Source organism: Grampus griseus (assembly GCF_964374135.1).
Source record: "Grampus griseus genome assembly, chromosome: 1".
NCBI lineage: Eukaryota > Metazoa > Chordata > Mammalia > Artiodactyla > Delphinidae > Grampus > Grampus griseus.
The window spans coordinates 150,897,124-150,914,924 of record NC_139017.1 but is presented as its reverse complement, the minus strand read 5'-3'; the positions used below and the strand labels follow the sequence as shown (position 1 = coordinate 150,914,924).

The following is a 17,801-nucleotide window of genomic DNA, read 5'->3' as shown; positions in this document are numbered from 1 at the left end:
AGTTTCAGGAGAGGAAGGGGCTTTGGGTCACTGCTATATCCCCAGCACCTAGAACCCTGTCTGGTACTTAGCAGACACACAGTATTTGTTGAATAAATGAATGAATTCCAGTTTTGACTTTTAGAAACCTCATACCAGCTTCCTGATCCCTTATCTCCTCAGACACGTGGTGACAGATCAACTATGGTGCAATTCTCCCAAGTATGGTGAGCTAGTAGCTAATCCTTATTGGACACTTATTCAGAGCCAGACACATGACTAAGAGTTTTATATGATTTTTCTCATTTGATCCTCACAGTGTGAGGGGGTAAATATTATTATTCTCATTTTACTGATGAGGAAGTGATGCACAGAGGGGTTAAGCTGTTAATATGTGGTGCAGCTGTGACTAGAACGTAAACAATGACTCTAAACCTGTGCCCTTAGCCACACAGTTTGGGTGGCAGGGGCTTTGTGAGGATTTGGACTAACTGCAGCAGGCTGGGTGGACCCAGACAGGAGAAGACAAGACTGAAGAGGACATAGCAGTGATAGTCCAAGTGAGCATTCTGAAAAAATGTTTATCCCCTCATATTTTTAAGTTGATATCTAAAAGTTTTCATCATAAATTGAAACAGTTGCAATGGATGTAAATTCTGGCAAATTGTAAATAATGACAATACACGATAAAACTGTTAAATCTTTCTTCATAGTGTGTCCAACAGAATCTACATAACAATTGAATAACCATCACCCATTTAAAAGTACATGAATGAGCTCTTTAACATTCGATAATTCTACACTGTTCCTTTATAACTTATATTTATGTTCCACTTCCCCATGTTATCCAAATGTAACACTTTTTATGTTTGAAAAACATTTTATAGATCACATCTTTGCAATAAAAATATGTATGTATTAAAGTAAAATTTAAATTTTTTTCCTGTAATTGTATGGCTCTACATATTAGAATTCTTCTGAACTGAGTAATTTTACAATTACCTTTAACATGTAGCTGCTCTTTTGACACGATTACAAATTCGATAACACATAAACATAAAAGGTAAAATTCTACTGGAAATGCATCTCTCAGTGAGATAGATGGGGCTTCTCCACCAATTAATTCAAGTATCTGAATGACTATTTCTTACTGTTAGATAAGCAGGGTCCACTTTCAATTTTATTTGTTTTTTGTTTTAGTAGATACGGTGCCGAGAAATATTACTCACATTAATGTATGATAATACTTGTAGTTTTGTTAGAATATTAATCAATTCTTTGGTTTTGTGGACAAAAAAAAAAAATGCTGCCTGCTATTTCAGTAAACAAAAAATGTTGCCTACGGGACTTCCCTGGCGGTCCAGTGGTTAGGACTCTGGGCTTTCACTACCGCGGCCCCAGGTTCAATCCCTGGTGGGGGAACTAAGACCTGCAAGCTGCACGAGGGGTTCAAAATAAAAACAAAACTCATTACCCACTTTCTAATATGCCTGAATTCAGAACAGCCCAATATAGGCCAAAACACACTTATAATGCCTAGTCCCGCTCTTTAGTCTTAAGGTATCCCAGGGATGAACACACCACAGTCCGAGAAGCACCAGTTCAGAGGAATGATTTCTAGAGCCTGGGAAGCCGGCTCCTCTGCTGCTCTTCCCAGCGACCTCAGGGCCGGAGCGGCGGCCCACTCTGTCCGTTCCCGCTTAGCCCGAAGACCAGTGGTCCTGACCGCGGAAAGAACGGCGCAGGCTGCAGCCCAGCCAGGGCAAGCCCTGGAACGAAGAGAAGAAATTGCCACTCGGGAGGCTAGAAAGCGGAGAGTCCGCGGCTCTGCCAGGCCCAGGAGGGAAGCCGGACCCTCGGCAGGAACACGCCGTGGAGGGGAGGGGAAAGAATGTCGGTGCAACACGACTCGGGGGAGCAACAGCTGGCGGAGGTCGGAACTCGGACTGTGGGCCGGAAGTGAGGAAGGCGGAGCTTATCCTGTTCCTGCAGACACTAGGCGGCCCTAGGGAGCGTCAGCCGGGGGAAGAGTGTCTGTGTAACACTGCGGGCTGAGTAGAGGGCGTGGGATGGGACGGGTGTCGGTATAGGAGCTCTAGGGAGGGACGGATATCGCTGTGACACTGCGGGGGATGCTCTGAGGGGACGGGTGTCGGTGTGGCACCAGTGCTCGCTGAAGGAGCCGGCGGAACGGGGTGGTCATGGGGATGTGGGCGTCGCTGGACGCGGTGTGGGAGATGTCGGCCGAGAGGCGTATCTTCGGGGCCGTGTTGCTCTTCTCCTGGACAGTGTATCTCTGGGAGACCTTCCTAGCACGGCGGCAGGTGAGCCTAGACAGGGCCCACCTGACCCCGACACCCGGCCAGCTCTAGGCCAGCCTCGGTCTCGACTCCAGGTCCCTGGATGATTGCTGCGGCCCCAGCACCGGCCTCGACCTTATGGGTCTCTACTGAGCCTCCTAACTTGGCCCGATGATGGGGTAGGCCTTGAGGGGATCTGGTGCTTCAGGACGTTTTCCGCAACGTGATCATGGGCCCCAGGCCGCTTAGGATCTGGTGAAAGGGAAGGCAGGGCTGCCGCCTTTTCAGGCCTGAGCTCTTGTACCTGCCCCACAGCTTCCTAAGGATTCTCGGGCCCAGACTTACTTCCTTTATTTTTGGCAGCAACTCATAAACCTTCAGAAAGAAGATACTAAAATTTTATAATCACAACTTCCCCACGATATTTGTGTCATGTTCAACCACAGCACTGGGAAGCCATTTTCTGAAAATGAAGATTTCTCAGTCCTTCCAAAGACCTGAACTCTTTTCCCTTTAAAAAATAAAAAAGAAAGAAAAAAAAAGTGTATATTGTTGTTTTTGCCCAAAGGACATTTTCTTAAAGGCTTCTTTATTGTTTTTATTCAAACAATTAAACAGTAAAGTAGAAAGTTACTTAATAACAGTTCCCTGGAGATAATCACAATTAACAATTTGATGGATTAGAGATATGAACTTTATTTATTTATTTTTTGGCCACACCATGTGGCCTGCGGGATCTTAGTTCTCCCACCCTGGCGGGCAGTAGAAGCTCGGAGTCCTAAACACTGAACCACCAGGGAATTTCTGAGATCTGAACTTTTAAATGAGATAGATTTGAAGTTTAATTGACCACTTTATGGCAGCCTTTCACTGCTGGTTTTCTTCTGTGTTGGCACTGAATCAAGTCAACTGTAATGGTTAGGAAAACCTTTCTTTTTTTAACTGCTGGAACCTTTTCCTTGAGCACTACAATCTTTTTCCTCTGCAAATTTCTCCTCTCAGATTACATTCTGTATGAATCTTTAAATTAAAAATTAAAAAATTTTCTATATCTGTCATTGTCTGGGTTATATCTAGATTTCTTTTTTTAGTCCAGGATATTCAAAGAGGTGTTAAGCTGTATAGCACTAGGTTCTCTGACTAGCTCTTAAGATAGCTTCATTAGTACAGAATGCTGTAGGCCTAGAGAAGATCCTTTGCAGAAAGTAAGCACGCAGTATGTACTGTCTAAATTGGAGATGGGGTATTGAACATCTACCTACTTGTCTTACTTTAATAATAAGCCTAGTTACAGTAACTACTTTTCAGTAATGTCTTCTTTCTTCAGTTATGCTTTCATGTAATGCCCTTTATCAAGGGTTTGGTAAGGTATCCAATAATAAATAGAGAATAGAGATTTATTGTAAAACCATTGTAGAAAATGCTGTCCATTATATTGTCTGGTATCTGTTCTCTGTATTATGTACCATGGGCTGAAATTACTTTCTAGAATTTGGTATAACGAGAAAGTTTGTCTTTCTTGAAGACCTGATCTGTTTCTGTCGTTCCTCAAATTTCCCTTAATTTGTCTTCTAGAATCAAATTTAATGACTAGCCACATTATCTGTTAAAACTCATGATTAGCATATTTACTTCCTTCTGTCCATGAATTTAGTTTCTATATTATAGGATGTGTGCTGTACCTGGAATGAGTAGTACTCTTTGTAATGTTACAATTTTGGTTTACCTCTGCAAACCAAAGTGTGTGACAGCTTTGATTTTAATTTCACCTAGTCAACTAGTTGCAGGTTCTCTCATGCTTTTACTTTCCTGCACGAGTTGTTTTAGTGGTCAGTGTACTTCATCAAACGCAGTATTTGTGTATGTATAAAGCAAATTCAACAGGCTTAAGTGACAAGTTAATGTTATAAACCAAAGTTTGATCGTAAATGACTTGTAATAAGTAATGAGTTAGCTTGACTGTTTCCTTAAGGTGTTTTCTTCAAAATATTTCAGAGACGGATATATAAAACAACAACTCATGTACCACTGGAGTTAGGACAGATCATGGATTCAGAAACATTTGAGAAATCTCGACTGTATCAGCTGGATAAAAGTACTTTCAGCTTCTGGTCAGGACTCTATTCAGAGGTTGAAGGCACTGTGAGTAATTTACTTCTTGGGGAGACAGTCTGTCAACTTATTTAATACTTTGGAATGTTTATTTTCATTTTTGTACTTTTGTGACACGAAAGAGGGTACCACACCTACAAATCCCAGAATGCTTTCTTAACCTTTGTTATTGATGGTTAATGAGTGTGGAGCAAAACAGGCAGAAACATAACTATTTAGGCAGTTGAAAACTGTAGAATATGATAACTGTCACCCTGAGGCCAGGTATGAAAAAGAACTTTTTTTTTTAATATTTATTTATTTGGCTGCATTGGGGCACGTGGGATCTTCATTGCTGCGTGCCGGGTCTTCCTTGCAACGTGCGAGATCTTTCAGTTGCAGCATGCGAACTCTTAGTTGAGGCATGTGGGATCTAGTTCCCTGACCAGGGATTGTACCTGGGCTCCCTGCACTGGAAGCGCAGAGTCTTACACATTGGACCACCAGGGAAGTCTCAAAAACGAACCTTTTGTTGTAAGTTATTCTTGTAGCAATCCCAGCTCCTCTTCCTGCCTCTCAACTCTGTAACCTGTCCTCTACATTGTAGCCCAAGGAATCCTGAAACACGATTCTGATCATGTTATTCTCCTACATAAAACCTTTTGCTGGCCCGCTGTTTCCTTCGGGGTAAAGTCCAAATTTCTTGGCACGCTTTATGAGGTCCTTTTGACCTGGCAGTTGCTTACTTGAGCCTCATCTTTTTATTCCTTCCCCCAAATTCTTTCCGCTTCTTTATTGTCCATCTCATACCCAGCTTGGTTTCTTATGACCTTGAGTCTTTTCACATGCTGGTATCTCTGTCTGGGGTGCCCTTCCTCTCCCACTTTGTCTCCACTCTCTCACTGAGCCTGACAGATCCCTACTGTTCCATTAGGATCCAGCTGAGACATCATCTCTTCTAAGAAACCGTTTGAAACTTCCCCATCTCTCAAGTCTGGTAAAGTAGCATCCCATTATTATTCCTATCAGAGTACTTAGCATATTGTATTGAATTTGCCTGTTTAGCTGACAGACTGGTAGTTCCCTAAAGATAGGGTACTTTAAAGTCTTGTTCATCATTTTATACCTAGTACCTGACATATAATAAGCACATAATTCATATGTATTGAATGAAATAATGAGTGACAGATAATTTTTACTTAGTACAACAGGGCCAGTCTTCCCCCATGCTAAAAGAAGAGAGGCTGTAAAGTACAGAGTCATGTTTCTCAGTCTTCTTTTCATGATCTCCCCTGGCCCCTGATCCTGGTACCTTTTTAGCCAATTTTCCTAGTTGCCCCTCCATGAAATTTTAATACCAGAGATATACTGTATGTTTGTTTCTGTACTGTATGTATACATATATATATATATATGTGTGTGTGTGTGCTTTACATATAAAATGAGTAAGATTCCCCCTGCCACCACAGACCAGTTCTTGGTTTTCTACCCCTAAGAACAACTGAAAGTGCATGGCGTTGAGGTTGAGAGCTGACTCTGAATTCAGGTGGCTTGAGTTTGAGTCTCAGCTGTACCATACCAGCTATGAGACCTCAGTCAAGTCACTCAACATTTCTGTGCCTCGGTTTTCTGTTAAAATCGTATGGTAATAATAGTTCCTCATTCATAGTGTTGGTGAGAGGATTGAAAATTAGTTAATGTATGTAGGATGCTTAGAATAGTGCTGGATCTGCAGTAAGTGCTCCAGAAGCATTGGCTATTGTGTTTTTATTTATTTATTTATTTATTTATTTTTGGCTGCGTTGGGTCTTCGTTGCTGCGTGGGCTTTCTCTCGTTGGGGCGAACGGGGACTACTCTTCATTGTGGTGCGCGGGCCTCTCATTGCGGTGGCTCCTCTTGCCGCGGAACACAGGCTCTAGGCGTGCAGGCTTCAGTAGTTGTGGCTCGCGGGCTCTAGAGCACAGGCTCAGTAGTTGTGGTGCACGGGCTTAGTTGCTCCTTGGCACGTGGGATCTTCCTGGACCAGGGCTCGAACCCGTGTCCCCTGCCTTGGCAGGTGGACTCCCAACCACTGTGCCACCAGGGAAATCCCTTGTTGAAATTTTTAAGGGCTACAAAATAGTGCAATATAAAGTGATATAAACATGAATAGAATCCAGAAGTTTATATTAATGAAAAATGGGTATATATTCTTTTTAAAAAATAAACTATTATTTAGAGCAGTTTTAGGTTGACAGCAAATTTGAGCAGAAAGTACAGAGCGTTCCCATACACCCCACGCCCCCACATATGCGCAGAACTCTCCCACTGTCAATGTCCGGAGTCACAGTGGTACATTTGTTAGAATAGATGAACCTACACTGACACATCATTATAACTCAAAATCCATAGTTTACATTACCATCGCCTTTGGCGTTTTCCATTCTATAGGTTTGGACAAAAATATAATGACTTGTATTCACCATTACAGTGCCATACAGAATAGCTTCACTGTCCTAAAAATCCTCTGTGCTCTGTCTATTCATCCCTGCCTCCCCGCTAATCCTCGGCGTCAACTCACCTTTTTGTCATTCCCATAGTTTTGCCTTTTCCAAAATGTTATATAGTTGGAATCATGTAGTTTATAGCCTTTTCAAATTGGCTTCTTTCACTTAGTAATATGCACTTAAGAGTCTCCCATGTCTTTGCATGGCTTGACTTTATATTCTTTTTGAAAAAATGCTCTGTCATAATTCCTCCAGAACTCTTTTAGGTCCCTCAGTACCACTAAGAGAAAGATTCCTAAATTGATAATAAGGTTGTAGGTACTTTCACCATAAGCATGTTTGCTGTAGACAGCTTTGCTGTAAGCATTTTCACCACATAACCAATTGACTGTAAGGCAATTTTGCAGTAAAAGATAAAATAATGAAAAATAAAAGAGGGGCATTAAAAAGGACATAAACACGTAAAATGAATAACAAAATTAAAAAGACTTCATTGCAAAATACAAAACATTTGAATACATTTAAAATGTGTGTGGATTCATGACAATACTGCACAAATAACTGATTTTATTTTGTGAATTGTACCTAAGCACTTGTCTTCCAAGTCTTCTGTTCATAGTATTTTATAGTTTTTTTCTTGTTGATTTGTCTCATCGTTCACAATTGCACTTTTTCTTTTTTGCTAAAACTTCTTCCTTTGTTAAGAGAAGTATCAGTTTTCAAATACTAGGAGGCATATTTGTAACTGAGCTCTGTATTGCGTTGTGAAAGCCTCTATACCATAGTTCGTTCTTGGTATGTAGTCAGATGTCCACTGATAGATGTTCCGAAGCTCTATGGGAAATGTGGGTTCAACTTTGCACCTTGGAGACCTCTTTCTCCTCCAAAGTAGTGTGTTTCAAAGTAAGAAACCAACTCTTGGGGCAAATCATCTGTCAGCTCAATAAAGCCATCAAAAACATTGCTAACTGGAGGATATACTAACCAGTTGAAACCAAACTGTCAACCCCAAAACTGTCAACCAGTTATTTTATCTTTCACAGCAAAATTTCCTTACAGCCGTTTGGTTATGCAGCGAAAATGTTTGCAGCAAGATATTTAAGGCAAAGAAGCTTATGGCAAAGATACAGACATGTAAAAATAATTGAGATTGGCTACCATAATTGCTTCCTCACTTAAAGAGAAGAAACTGGCTGTTTGTAGCTTTGTTAAATGATTACAAAATTGTCTAGTTAGTCACAAAATTTGCATTGACAAATATTGAATACTAAGACTAGTGTGGTTAAAGCAAAGACTCAGAGAAATTAAATGGCTTGCCCATATAATGGCCAAGTGACACTCACTGCTAAATGGGAGAACTGAATTTCAAACTCTGCTCTTCTGAGTCTTTAAAATTACACAGAAGAAACCATTTTTGAAACTCTAGGGACTGCAGCATGAAGGTGCTAAATTTATCCTTGGGGAATTAGTAAACTACATTTTCCATTAGATAGGAAGTATTTTGTGTTACTTTGAAATCCTGTTCTGTTTGAAAACAATTTCATTAATTCCTATTTTGTGTTGATTAAAATTAATTGGTTTGTAAGCTTTGGTCACAAAGAACAAGTGCAAAGATTAATTTAGACTTTTTTTTTGCCGTGGTACTTTCTACCTGAGGGAACATAAGAGGCCCTTGTGACAAATTACAGATGCCACTGTTCACACAAATGTGACAGAGCACCCAGCGATAAAATGTCCCCCCTTTCTGAGACAAACTTTCCTGATATCTCATAGGTGTCAATAAAGAGCCCTCTCAAGAAATGGAATGACTGGGGAGTAGAGTCGGGCAGAGTAGAAAAGTTCAAATTACAGCTTCTCCAATTTCTGCTTGTTTCTGAGTCAGCAGTTTAGCCTCTTTGAGTCTCATTTTTTCTCCTCTTTAAGATGAGAAGAAGATAGATATTAAACCATATTTCATATGTTTTGTGGCAGGGACTGAGTAAGATAATGTAATGAAGCAATTAGTATAGTACTCAACACATAGCAATTACTTAGTCACTGGGTTTCTCTGGGCAAGTTACTTTAACATTTCTGAGTTTCAGTTGCCTTATCTGTAAAATCGAGATGACTATGCTCCCTGCCCTGCCTGCTTCTCAAGACGTTAGTGAAATAATATATGTGGAAGCACAGGACTTGTTTTCGCAGGCATCATTAGTTCTTTTTACAGGACATCCTATCAATACAGAGAAACTTCACTGTTCACCGTGTTTTGTTTTTTATTCCCCAAAGCATGCTAAGCAAGTTTGCAATAGCAGTTTCCAAATGCATTCATAAATGCATTCAAAGTTCATATTAAAGGTACCCTTGATACTTACTTAAACCTGGACTTTTGGAACTTCCCTGGTGGCGCAGTGGTTAAGAATCCACCTGCCAATGCAGGGGACATGGGTTCAAGCCCTGGTCTGGGAAGATCCCACATGCCGCGGAGCAGCTAAGCCCGTGCGCCACAACTACTGAGCCTGCACTCTAGAGCCCGCGAGCCACAACTACTGAAGCCTGAGTGCCTAGAGCCAGTGCTCTGCAACAAGAGAAGCCACCGCAATGAGAAGCCTGCACACCACAACGAAGAGTAGCCCCCACTCGCTGCAACTAGAGAAAGCCCACGTGCAGCAAAGAAGACCCAACGCAGCCAAAAAAAAAAAAAAAAAAGAAAGCTGGACTTTCAATAGTAGGTGTTCCAGCCTTTCCCCCAAAGCATTATAAATCCTTAATTCTGCATTATTTATTAGTATTGAGAATAGGATGAAGGAAATGCCATCCCAAGTCAATTAGTTCAACAAGTGGAGCATATACCACATACAGTGGTGCCAAAGCATGTCTTCTGGGAAAACAGTTTATATCCAAGATTGAGTTAGTTAAAGTAAAGTGGAAATAGCTGGATGTAGAGTTGAGGGGCCTTTAAAAAGGCAGTCTGTTAAAACAGTGATTTTCAAACTTTGATGTACATCACATTTAACTGGAGACTGACTCTTAGGCCCCACTTCCAGTTTCTGATTCAGTAGTTCTGGAGTGGAGGCTGAGACTTTTCATTTCTAGCATGTTCCCAGCGACACTGATGCTGCTGTCCAGAGACCATATTTGCGACCCATGGTATTGTATCAATCCCCTGCATACTGGTAAAAGTCTAAGAGATGAATAGCATCAAGTATGAGTGTGATTGTGGGGAAATAAGAATGCTCAAGTATGGCTAATGGGAGTGTAAATTGATGTAAACACTTTAAAGAAAAAGCTGATAATACCAAATAGAGTTAAAACTCACCGTATATTGGTCTAAAAAGGTGTAGAGTGTAAAAAGTAAGTTGTAGAATGATAAATACAATATGATGTCATTTATATGTGTATATATATATATTCTTTTTAAAAAAAATTTTTTTTAAATAAATTTATTTATTTATTTATTTTTGGCTGCGTTGGGTCTTCGTTGCTGCGCGCAGGCTTTCTCTAGTTGTGGCGAGCAGGGGCTACTCTTTATTGTGGTGCACAGGCTTCTCATTGTAGTGGCTTCTCTTGTTACGGAGCACGGGCTCTAGGTGCTCGGGCTTCAGTAGTTGTGGCATGCAGGCTCAGTAGTTGTGGCTCGTGGGCTGAGAGTGCAGGCTCAGTAGTTGTGGCGCACGGGCTTAGTTGCTCCGCGACATGTGGGATCTTCCCGGACCAGGGCTCAAACCCGTGTCCCCTGCATTGGCAGACTGATTCTTAACCACTGCGCCACCAGGGAAGTCCCTGTGTGTGTGTGTGTGTGTGTGTGTGTGTGTGTGTGTGTGTGTGTGTGTGTGTATATATACACATATATATATATATTCTTAAAAAGCATATGTAAACCGCTTTATTATTTATGGATACATATATAAAAATGGAAAGTAGATTGAAAGGACACCTAAGAAATATATGATAGTGCCCAAACCCCTCAAAGCCACAAGGAACCATGTCTGAATGGATGGGAATATTGTGCTTCTAACCAAGGAGTGTGATCACACTCCGGGGCTCCACAAGTGAAGAAACAGTACGTTGACTCCTCTGGGCAAAATGATTCCACGAACTTGGTATCTGTTGTGAGAAGTCGTGTTTTGTAAGCATGTATTCTTTTCACATTTTAAGAGCTGCTCCCTCATTCATATGTCTTATTGGTTTGGTGAATATCTGTGTTCGCTTTATCTGCCCAAGACAAAGGGTGGTGCTGAGAAAGTGCCTTACTCCTATGATACCCTGACTCCTACCTCAGGATTCACTTTTTCCTGACCCAGAGAAGGCTCTGATAGCTCATTCTGTCCCCCAACATGGTAGGTGGACATGACTCTGTACTTATACCGATACTAATGCTTTGTCCTAACCAAGAGGCTATTTTCTTTCAAGGAAAAGCCAGCTATGGAGCCATAAAACCTGGCTCAAATTCCATTTCTTTCACTTGTTAGCTGTGGGATTTTCGACATGTTGCTTAGCCTTTCTAAGCTTAGTTCCTGATTATTAAGGTCTTTTGACAAAAGTTTTTTTTTTTCTCTAAACAGCTTTATTGAGGTAAATTAACAAATCATACAGTTCATCCGTATAAAGTGTACAGGCAAAAACCTTTTAACAGTGTAAACTTAGGATCTCAATTGGTTTGTATCTGTCTAAATGCATATTTTATCCTAAATAAGATCTCTCTCTTTTTTTAACATACTTTCATATGATAGTTTCTAGTACTGCTTCAATGTGACCAACATGTGCTTTGTTTTATAGCTTATTCTTCTCTTTGGAGGAATCCCTTATCTCTGGAGACTCTCTGGGCGGTTCTGTGGCTATGCTGGCTTTGGACCAGAATATGAGGTATGTCATTCATTAGCATATATTTGTCAGTCTTTCTTTTTCCTTGGCCAGCTTTCTACTAAAGTTAATTTTTTGGCTTCTACCGTTATTAGACTTCTCTGTCTCTGCAGTCCTTGTTGACCTGTGTTAGCATAATGCAAGTTACTGTAGCAAACCCCAGAATTTCAATGGCTTATTACAGTAGTTTATTTCTTAATCACATAATAACCCAGTGTGAGTATTTTGGGTGTCAGCAGGTGACATCTTTTATGTGGTAAGTCAGAGACCCAGTCTCTTCTTATATGGCTCTGCCATTCCCTAAGTGCCCCTAAGTTCTCTGCATCCAACAGGCAGATGGAATGAGAGGGTGAAGAAAGTACATCCCCTTCTTAACTCCCTTGGCTCCGAAGTGATACCTGTCCTTGGCATTCACATTTCATTGGTGAGCCGGTCATTTAGTCTCAGATGCAAGAGAGCTGAGTAATGTAGTCTCTGGTAGGCAGCTGCTTCTTGGGAACAACTCTATGAAAGGGGAAGCATGAATTATGTTGAACTCACGCTAAGCAGATACCCTGTGCCACACATGCTTAGCAGATACTTTCAACAGAGACAGAGAGTATACCTCTTAGAATCTCCACTGAGCTGCTTGAGTTGACTGCCCACTCTTCCAGGAATTCCAGTTATTGGAATCAAAGCCTTCGACCTGAGACTTTCTGCCTGTAACGGATGCTGGGACACTGCTTTTGATTCTTTCTTGGAAATTGCCAAGTCTGTTCTCTCCTTCCTGATTGTTTATTTGAAATGTTGGGTCTTATCTATACATGTAGGTACCTTGGGCTTTAATTCAGCTCATCCTGTATCCCTTTTCTGTGTACCGTTTTCTAAAGGAGCCAAACTCTTTAAGACCTCTTCTTCCTGTGATATCTCTGTATCTTTATAGACTCTGTCCTGACCTGCTATATGCGCTGTTAGAGTTTAACTGCATGTTCTCTGTATTGTTTCATAAAAAATTTAAGGTGGTTTTGTATAAACATGACTGGCTCCTATTTTAGTTCCCATCTTCAATGTCACTTTCTCAGAGAGGCCTTCTCTGACCACTCTCATCTAGAATAGCATCCCTCTGTCACTCTTCTTTTTTTTTTTTTCCCCAGCCGAGCCATGTGGCTTGTGGGATCTTAGTTCCTTAACCAGGGATTGAACCCAGGTCCTTGGCAGTGATAGCGCACAGTCCTAACCACTGGACTGCCGGGGGATTCCCCCTCTGTCACTCTTTAGTGAAGCATATCACCTTATTTTATTTTCTTTATAGAGGCACTTACCACTATTTGCATTTATCTTACTGTTTATTCGTTTACTTTTTATCTGTCACCCTGACAAGACTTTTAAGCTCCAAGGGGACAGAGACCTTACATAATTTCTTCACTGCTGTGACTTGTGCCTAGAACAATGCCAATCATGGTGTAGGTATTCCATAAGTATTTGTTGAACGAATAAACCCAATTTATATACATACATATAAAAATATTCCTTACGTTAATGGGACATATTTTATATAATGTTCTGAGACATTATTTTTGTATTTAACAATGCTTTAGAGATCTCTTCCTGTCTGTTTATATAGATCTTTGTTTTCTTTAATGGCTGCATGGTACTGGCAGTCCTCACTCTGCACAGTTCTGATATACACACATTTCACTTACCATGGTTTAGTTAGTAACACCAGTCCCTCAGCAGGTTTAAATTTCAGTTACCACAGTATGTTACAGGCATAAAGTACAAGTTCCCTGCTAGCTCTTCAGTTCACAGATCACTGTGCAAATAACAGATGCTCATGCAGTGACCAATCATGTCAGTCTTTTCAAATTCTGCTGGTGACTGGTCACTGCACATCTGCTATTCAGTGATTCAGAGCGTGCAGTCGTCTTGCCTCCTGGTCTCCCGGCTATACATCCACATGACATTTTACAAAGATGGATCACTGAAAGAGGGAATTGGCCAACAAGGATGAAAGTGTAGCAAAGAAATAGAAGATGATAACACTGGAATTGAAATTCAAATCTAGGAACTTCCCTGGCAGTCCAGTGGTTAAGACTCCACGCTTCCACTCAGGGGGCATGGGTTCAATCCCTAGCTGATGTACTAAGATCCTGCATGCTGTGCGGCGCGGCCAAAAAAAAGAAAAAGAAATTCAAATCTAATGTACATGGTACAGAGGAAACAGCTGACCACATTCCCACCTGAAACAAGCTTTTTTGGGTTTTGTTGTTTCATAATGTATGAAGCACTAAAATACCCTTTCCCTGGATCCTCACCAGTACTTATTATATACATGATTTTTAACTTTTGCCAGTCAGGGAAAAAATGTTATTGTGCTGTTATTTTATACAACTTATTGAATGGAACTTGTTGAATGGAAAAGTCACTTATGAAGCAACATAAGTAAGTAAAAGTGTGTGTGAATATCCATACAGATTTTTAATATAACTAGTGTCCTGATGATGAACATTTAGATTGGTTCAATCTTCCTTCCTCCCTCCCTCCCTCCCTCTCTGCCTTCCTTCCTTCCTTTCTTCCCCTGCCCGCCTCCCCCAGCTCCCTTCCTTCCTATGTTGGGTCTTCGTTGCTGCACGCGGGCTTTCTCTTGTTGTGGCGAGCGGGGGCTACTCTTCATTGCAGTGCATGGGCTTCTCATTGCAGTGGCTTCTCTTGTTGCGGAGCACAGGCTCTAGGTGCTTGGGCTTCAGTAGTTGTGGCACACGGGCTTAGTAGTTGTGGCACACAGGCTTAGTTGCTCCGCAGCATGTGGGACCTTACTGGACCAGAGATCGAACCCGTGTCCCCTGCATTGACAGGTGGACTCTTAACCACTGCGCCACCAGGGAAGTACAGTTCAATTTTTCTTAATTGCATACACTCGTGCCCATCCTTGTACACATGTCGTTGTGCACATATTCCACATCTATAAGAAGTCTGAAATAGTATATACCAAAATTCCAAAAGTGGTTTTCTCAGGAGAGAATTTTGGCAATTTTTATTTCCTTATTTTTGCTTATCTCTTAAGAAAATTCAGCAATGAACATCTACTTCTCATATAATTAAAACCAATTTCTTCACTAGAAAAAGAAGAAGAAAACTAAGTGGACCTCAGCTTATCCTTAGGCATAGGCAGTGTGTCTTTTGGCAGGACTTTCTGCTTTCCAAACTACCAACAAATGGTCTTATAATCAGTGTCCTTATTTTTTGACAGTGATATTTGGCCCAGCCTTTTTCAGCAGGTAATCAACTTAATGACTCAGGATGCTCCAGAGTTCTGTTGCCACATTATACATATAAGATGGAATGAATAGGTTCATCTCAAACAAGAGGTGAACTGTGCCATCAGGATGTTTTGGTCTGGATCACTCTGCCCTCATGGCGCAGCACTTTATAATGTTCTGTGTCCTGGAGTCTTCAAGTGTTCACTGATAGGGCTAGAGCCCAGATCTTGTTGCCTTTGAGAAGCTATGAGTCAAAACCCCTTCCCCTCACTGCCCAGTAGATCTTATTCCTAGGATATTTTCTCCTTCCTGAATTAGAATTAGAGATCTTCTGAGAAAAACTCCTGGAGGTTTGTGTATTCTCCAACTTCCCCAGTGTGACTGTCACAACTCCTTTTTTTCAGATAGAATATCTTCCTTAACTCAGTCACCTGTCTAAACTCCAGCTCACAGTTGTCTGTTAGGAGTAGAAGGGTCTTAGAGAAGAGTAGTGAAAAGTAGCATTTTGGGGTTGGATTATGAAAATCTTTAAAAGTATAATGAGTTTGCAGTCTTATAGAGCAGTGGTCCCCAACCTTTTTGGCACCAGGGACCGGTTTCATGGAAGACAATTTTTCCATGGATGGGGTGGGGGGACAATGGGGAATGGTTTCAGGATGATTCAGGAGCATTACATTTTTTTAAAAAAATTAATTTATTTATTTAGATTATGTTGGGTGTTCGTTGCTGCGCGTGGGCTTTCTCTAGTTCTGGCGAGCCGGGGCTACTCTTTGTTGTGGTGCGCGGGCTTCTCATTGTGGTGGCTTCTCTTGTTGCGGAGTACAGGCTCTAAGCACATGGGCTCAGTAGTTGTGGCTTGTGGGCTCTAGGGCGCAGGCTCAGTAGTTGTGGCACACGGGCTTAGTTGCTCCTTGGCATGTGGGATCTTCCTGGACCAGGGCTCGAACCCATGTCCCCTGCATTGGCAGGCGGATTCTTAACCACTGAGGCACATTACGTTTATTGTGTACTTTATTTCTATTGTTATTACATTGTAAAATATAATGAAATAATTATACAAGTCACCATAATGCAGAAACAGTGGGAGCCCTGAGCTTGTTTTCCTGCAACTACATGATCCCATCTGGGGGTGACAGGAGACAGTGACACCCGAAGTGTGTTGCTTATGTCTCTGTGGTCTCGTTTTGGTTGCTGTCACTGCAGAAAACCCTGCTTCACAAAGACAGGATGTTGGAAATGGAAGCAGGCTTTTCAGTGCTTTTGTGTCAATCTCAGGATATTCCACCTTGATTTTCATCCAGAATGTATGGAGATTTGAAGTTGTCTTAAACACACTTTTAAGGCCACTGTCACTTACGATCTCAAGCAGTTGATCTTCTTCTAGCACAGACAAAGTTAGTTCACCTGGCTTATTCACAAATGGGTCACAGATCCATTCCTTGCCAGTTCGGGGGTCTTTTGTGGTTGGGCAGTAATGCTCAAACTCTTTTGAAAGCTGAGATAGGTGATCATGCACCAGCTGGGAGAAAGAAGGCCCTCGCTCAGTCTCTTTCAAAATCTCTGCTAATGTTTGAAACATGTCAGAAATCCCAGTGTTCACTTGTCGACCCCATAATTCCAGTTTGGCTCTGAATCCCGCCACTTTATCTGTCGACTTGAGCACAGTTGTTCTCCCCTGAAGTGACAGATCGAGTTCGTTGAGCAGGTTGAATATGTCACACAAGTAAGCAAGTTTTGTGACCCATTCTGTGTCAGTGAAATGTGCTGCCAGTGGTGACTGTTTTTCTAAAAGAAATTTCTGGAGTGGCTCTCGTTACCTCAAAAACTCTGGCCAGTGATCTACCTTTAGAAAGCCATCTCACTTCTGTGTATAAGGGAAGACATGGGACTTCCTTGGTAGGCTAGTGGTTAAGAATCCACCTTCCAGGGCTTCCCTGGTGGCGCAGTGGTTGAGAATCAGCCTGCCAATGCAGGGGACATGGGTTCGAGCCCTGGTCTGGGAAGATCCCACATGCCGCGGAGCAACTGGACCCGTGAGCCACAATTACTGAGCCTGTGCGTCTGGAGCCTGTGCTCCGCAACGAGAGAGGCCGCTATAGTGAGAGGCCCACGCATTGCGATGAAGAGTGGCCCCCTCTTGCCACAACTAGAGAAAGCCCTTGCACAGAAACGAAGACCCAACACAGCCATAAATAAATAAATTTAAATAAATCATATATTTAAAAAAAAAAGAATCCACCTTCCAATGCAGGGGACGCGGGTTTGCTCCCCAGTCAGGGAACTAAGATCCCACATGCCACAGGGCAACTGAGCCCTTGCGCTGTGGATCCCATGTGCCACAACTAGAGAGAAGCCCGCACGCCGCAACTAAGACCCAACTCAGCCAAATAAATAAAGAAAAAAAAATATATTTTTTTTTTAAAAAGGAGAAGATGTGTGTGCTCTGCATCCATCTCCTCACAGAGCTGCACGAACAGATGTGAGTTAAGGGCATGTACTTTAATGTGGTTGATAATTTTAATCACATCCTGCAAAATGTTGTTAAGTTCAGGTGACATTTTTCGGTTAGCCAGCAGTTCTCTATGGATGACACAGTGCGCAGACTCACATTCAGAAGTGACCTCTTTGACCCGAGTAGTGAAACCAGAAAGCCGTCCAGCCGTGGCAGCCGCCCTGTCCGTGCATATACCGACACAAAATGACCAATTCAGTTTTCCTGATATGTAATTGTTCAAAGACTTGAATAGTTCCGCAGCTGTGGTGCTGGTTGGCAACAAAAGTGCACATAACATATCCTCATGCACACCTTCCTGAAAAATATATCGCACAAAAACAAGCATTGTTGCCTTGTTGTCAACATCGG

General features: G+C 41.8%; 1 protein-coding gene across 2 annotated transcripts in view; it reads left to right on the top strand.

Annotated features, from left to right (window-relative positions):
- The first annotated feature begins 2,146 nt into the window (after positions 1 to 2,146).
- The window catches only part of ZMPSTE24 (zinc metallopeptidase STE24), a 48,902-nt gene continuing 33,247 nt past the window's right edge, over positions 2,147 to 17,801 (top strand). For both annotated transcript variants that reach the window (XM_082664808.1, XM_082664807.1), the window contains exons 1-3: positions 2,147 to 2,303; positions 4,275 to 4,421; positions 11,616 to 11,702. In XM_082664808.1, the coding sequence (XP_082520934.1) occupies positions 2,181 to 2,303; positions 4,275 to 4,421; positions 11,616 to 11,702 (357 nt within the window). In that variant the 5' untranslated portion in view covers positions 2,147 to 2,180. The remainder of the gene's footprint in view (positions 2,304 to 4,274; positions 4,422 to 11,615; positions 11,703 to 17,801) is intronic.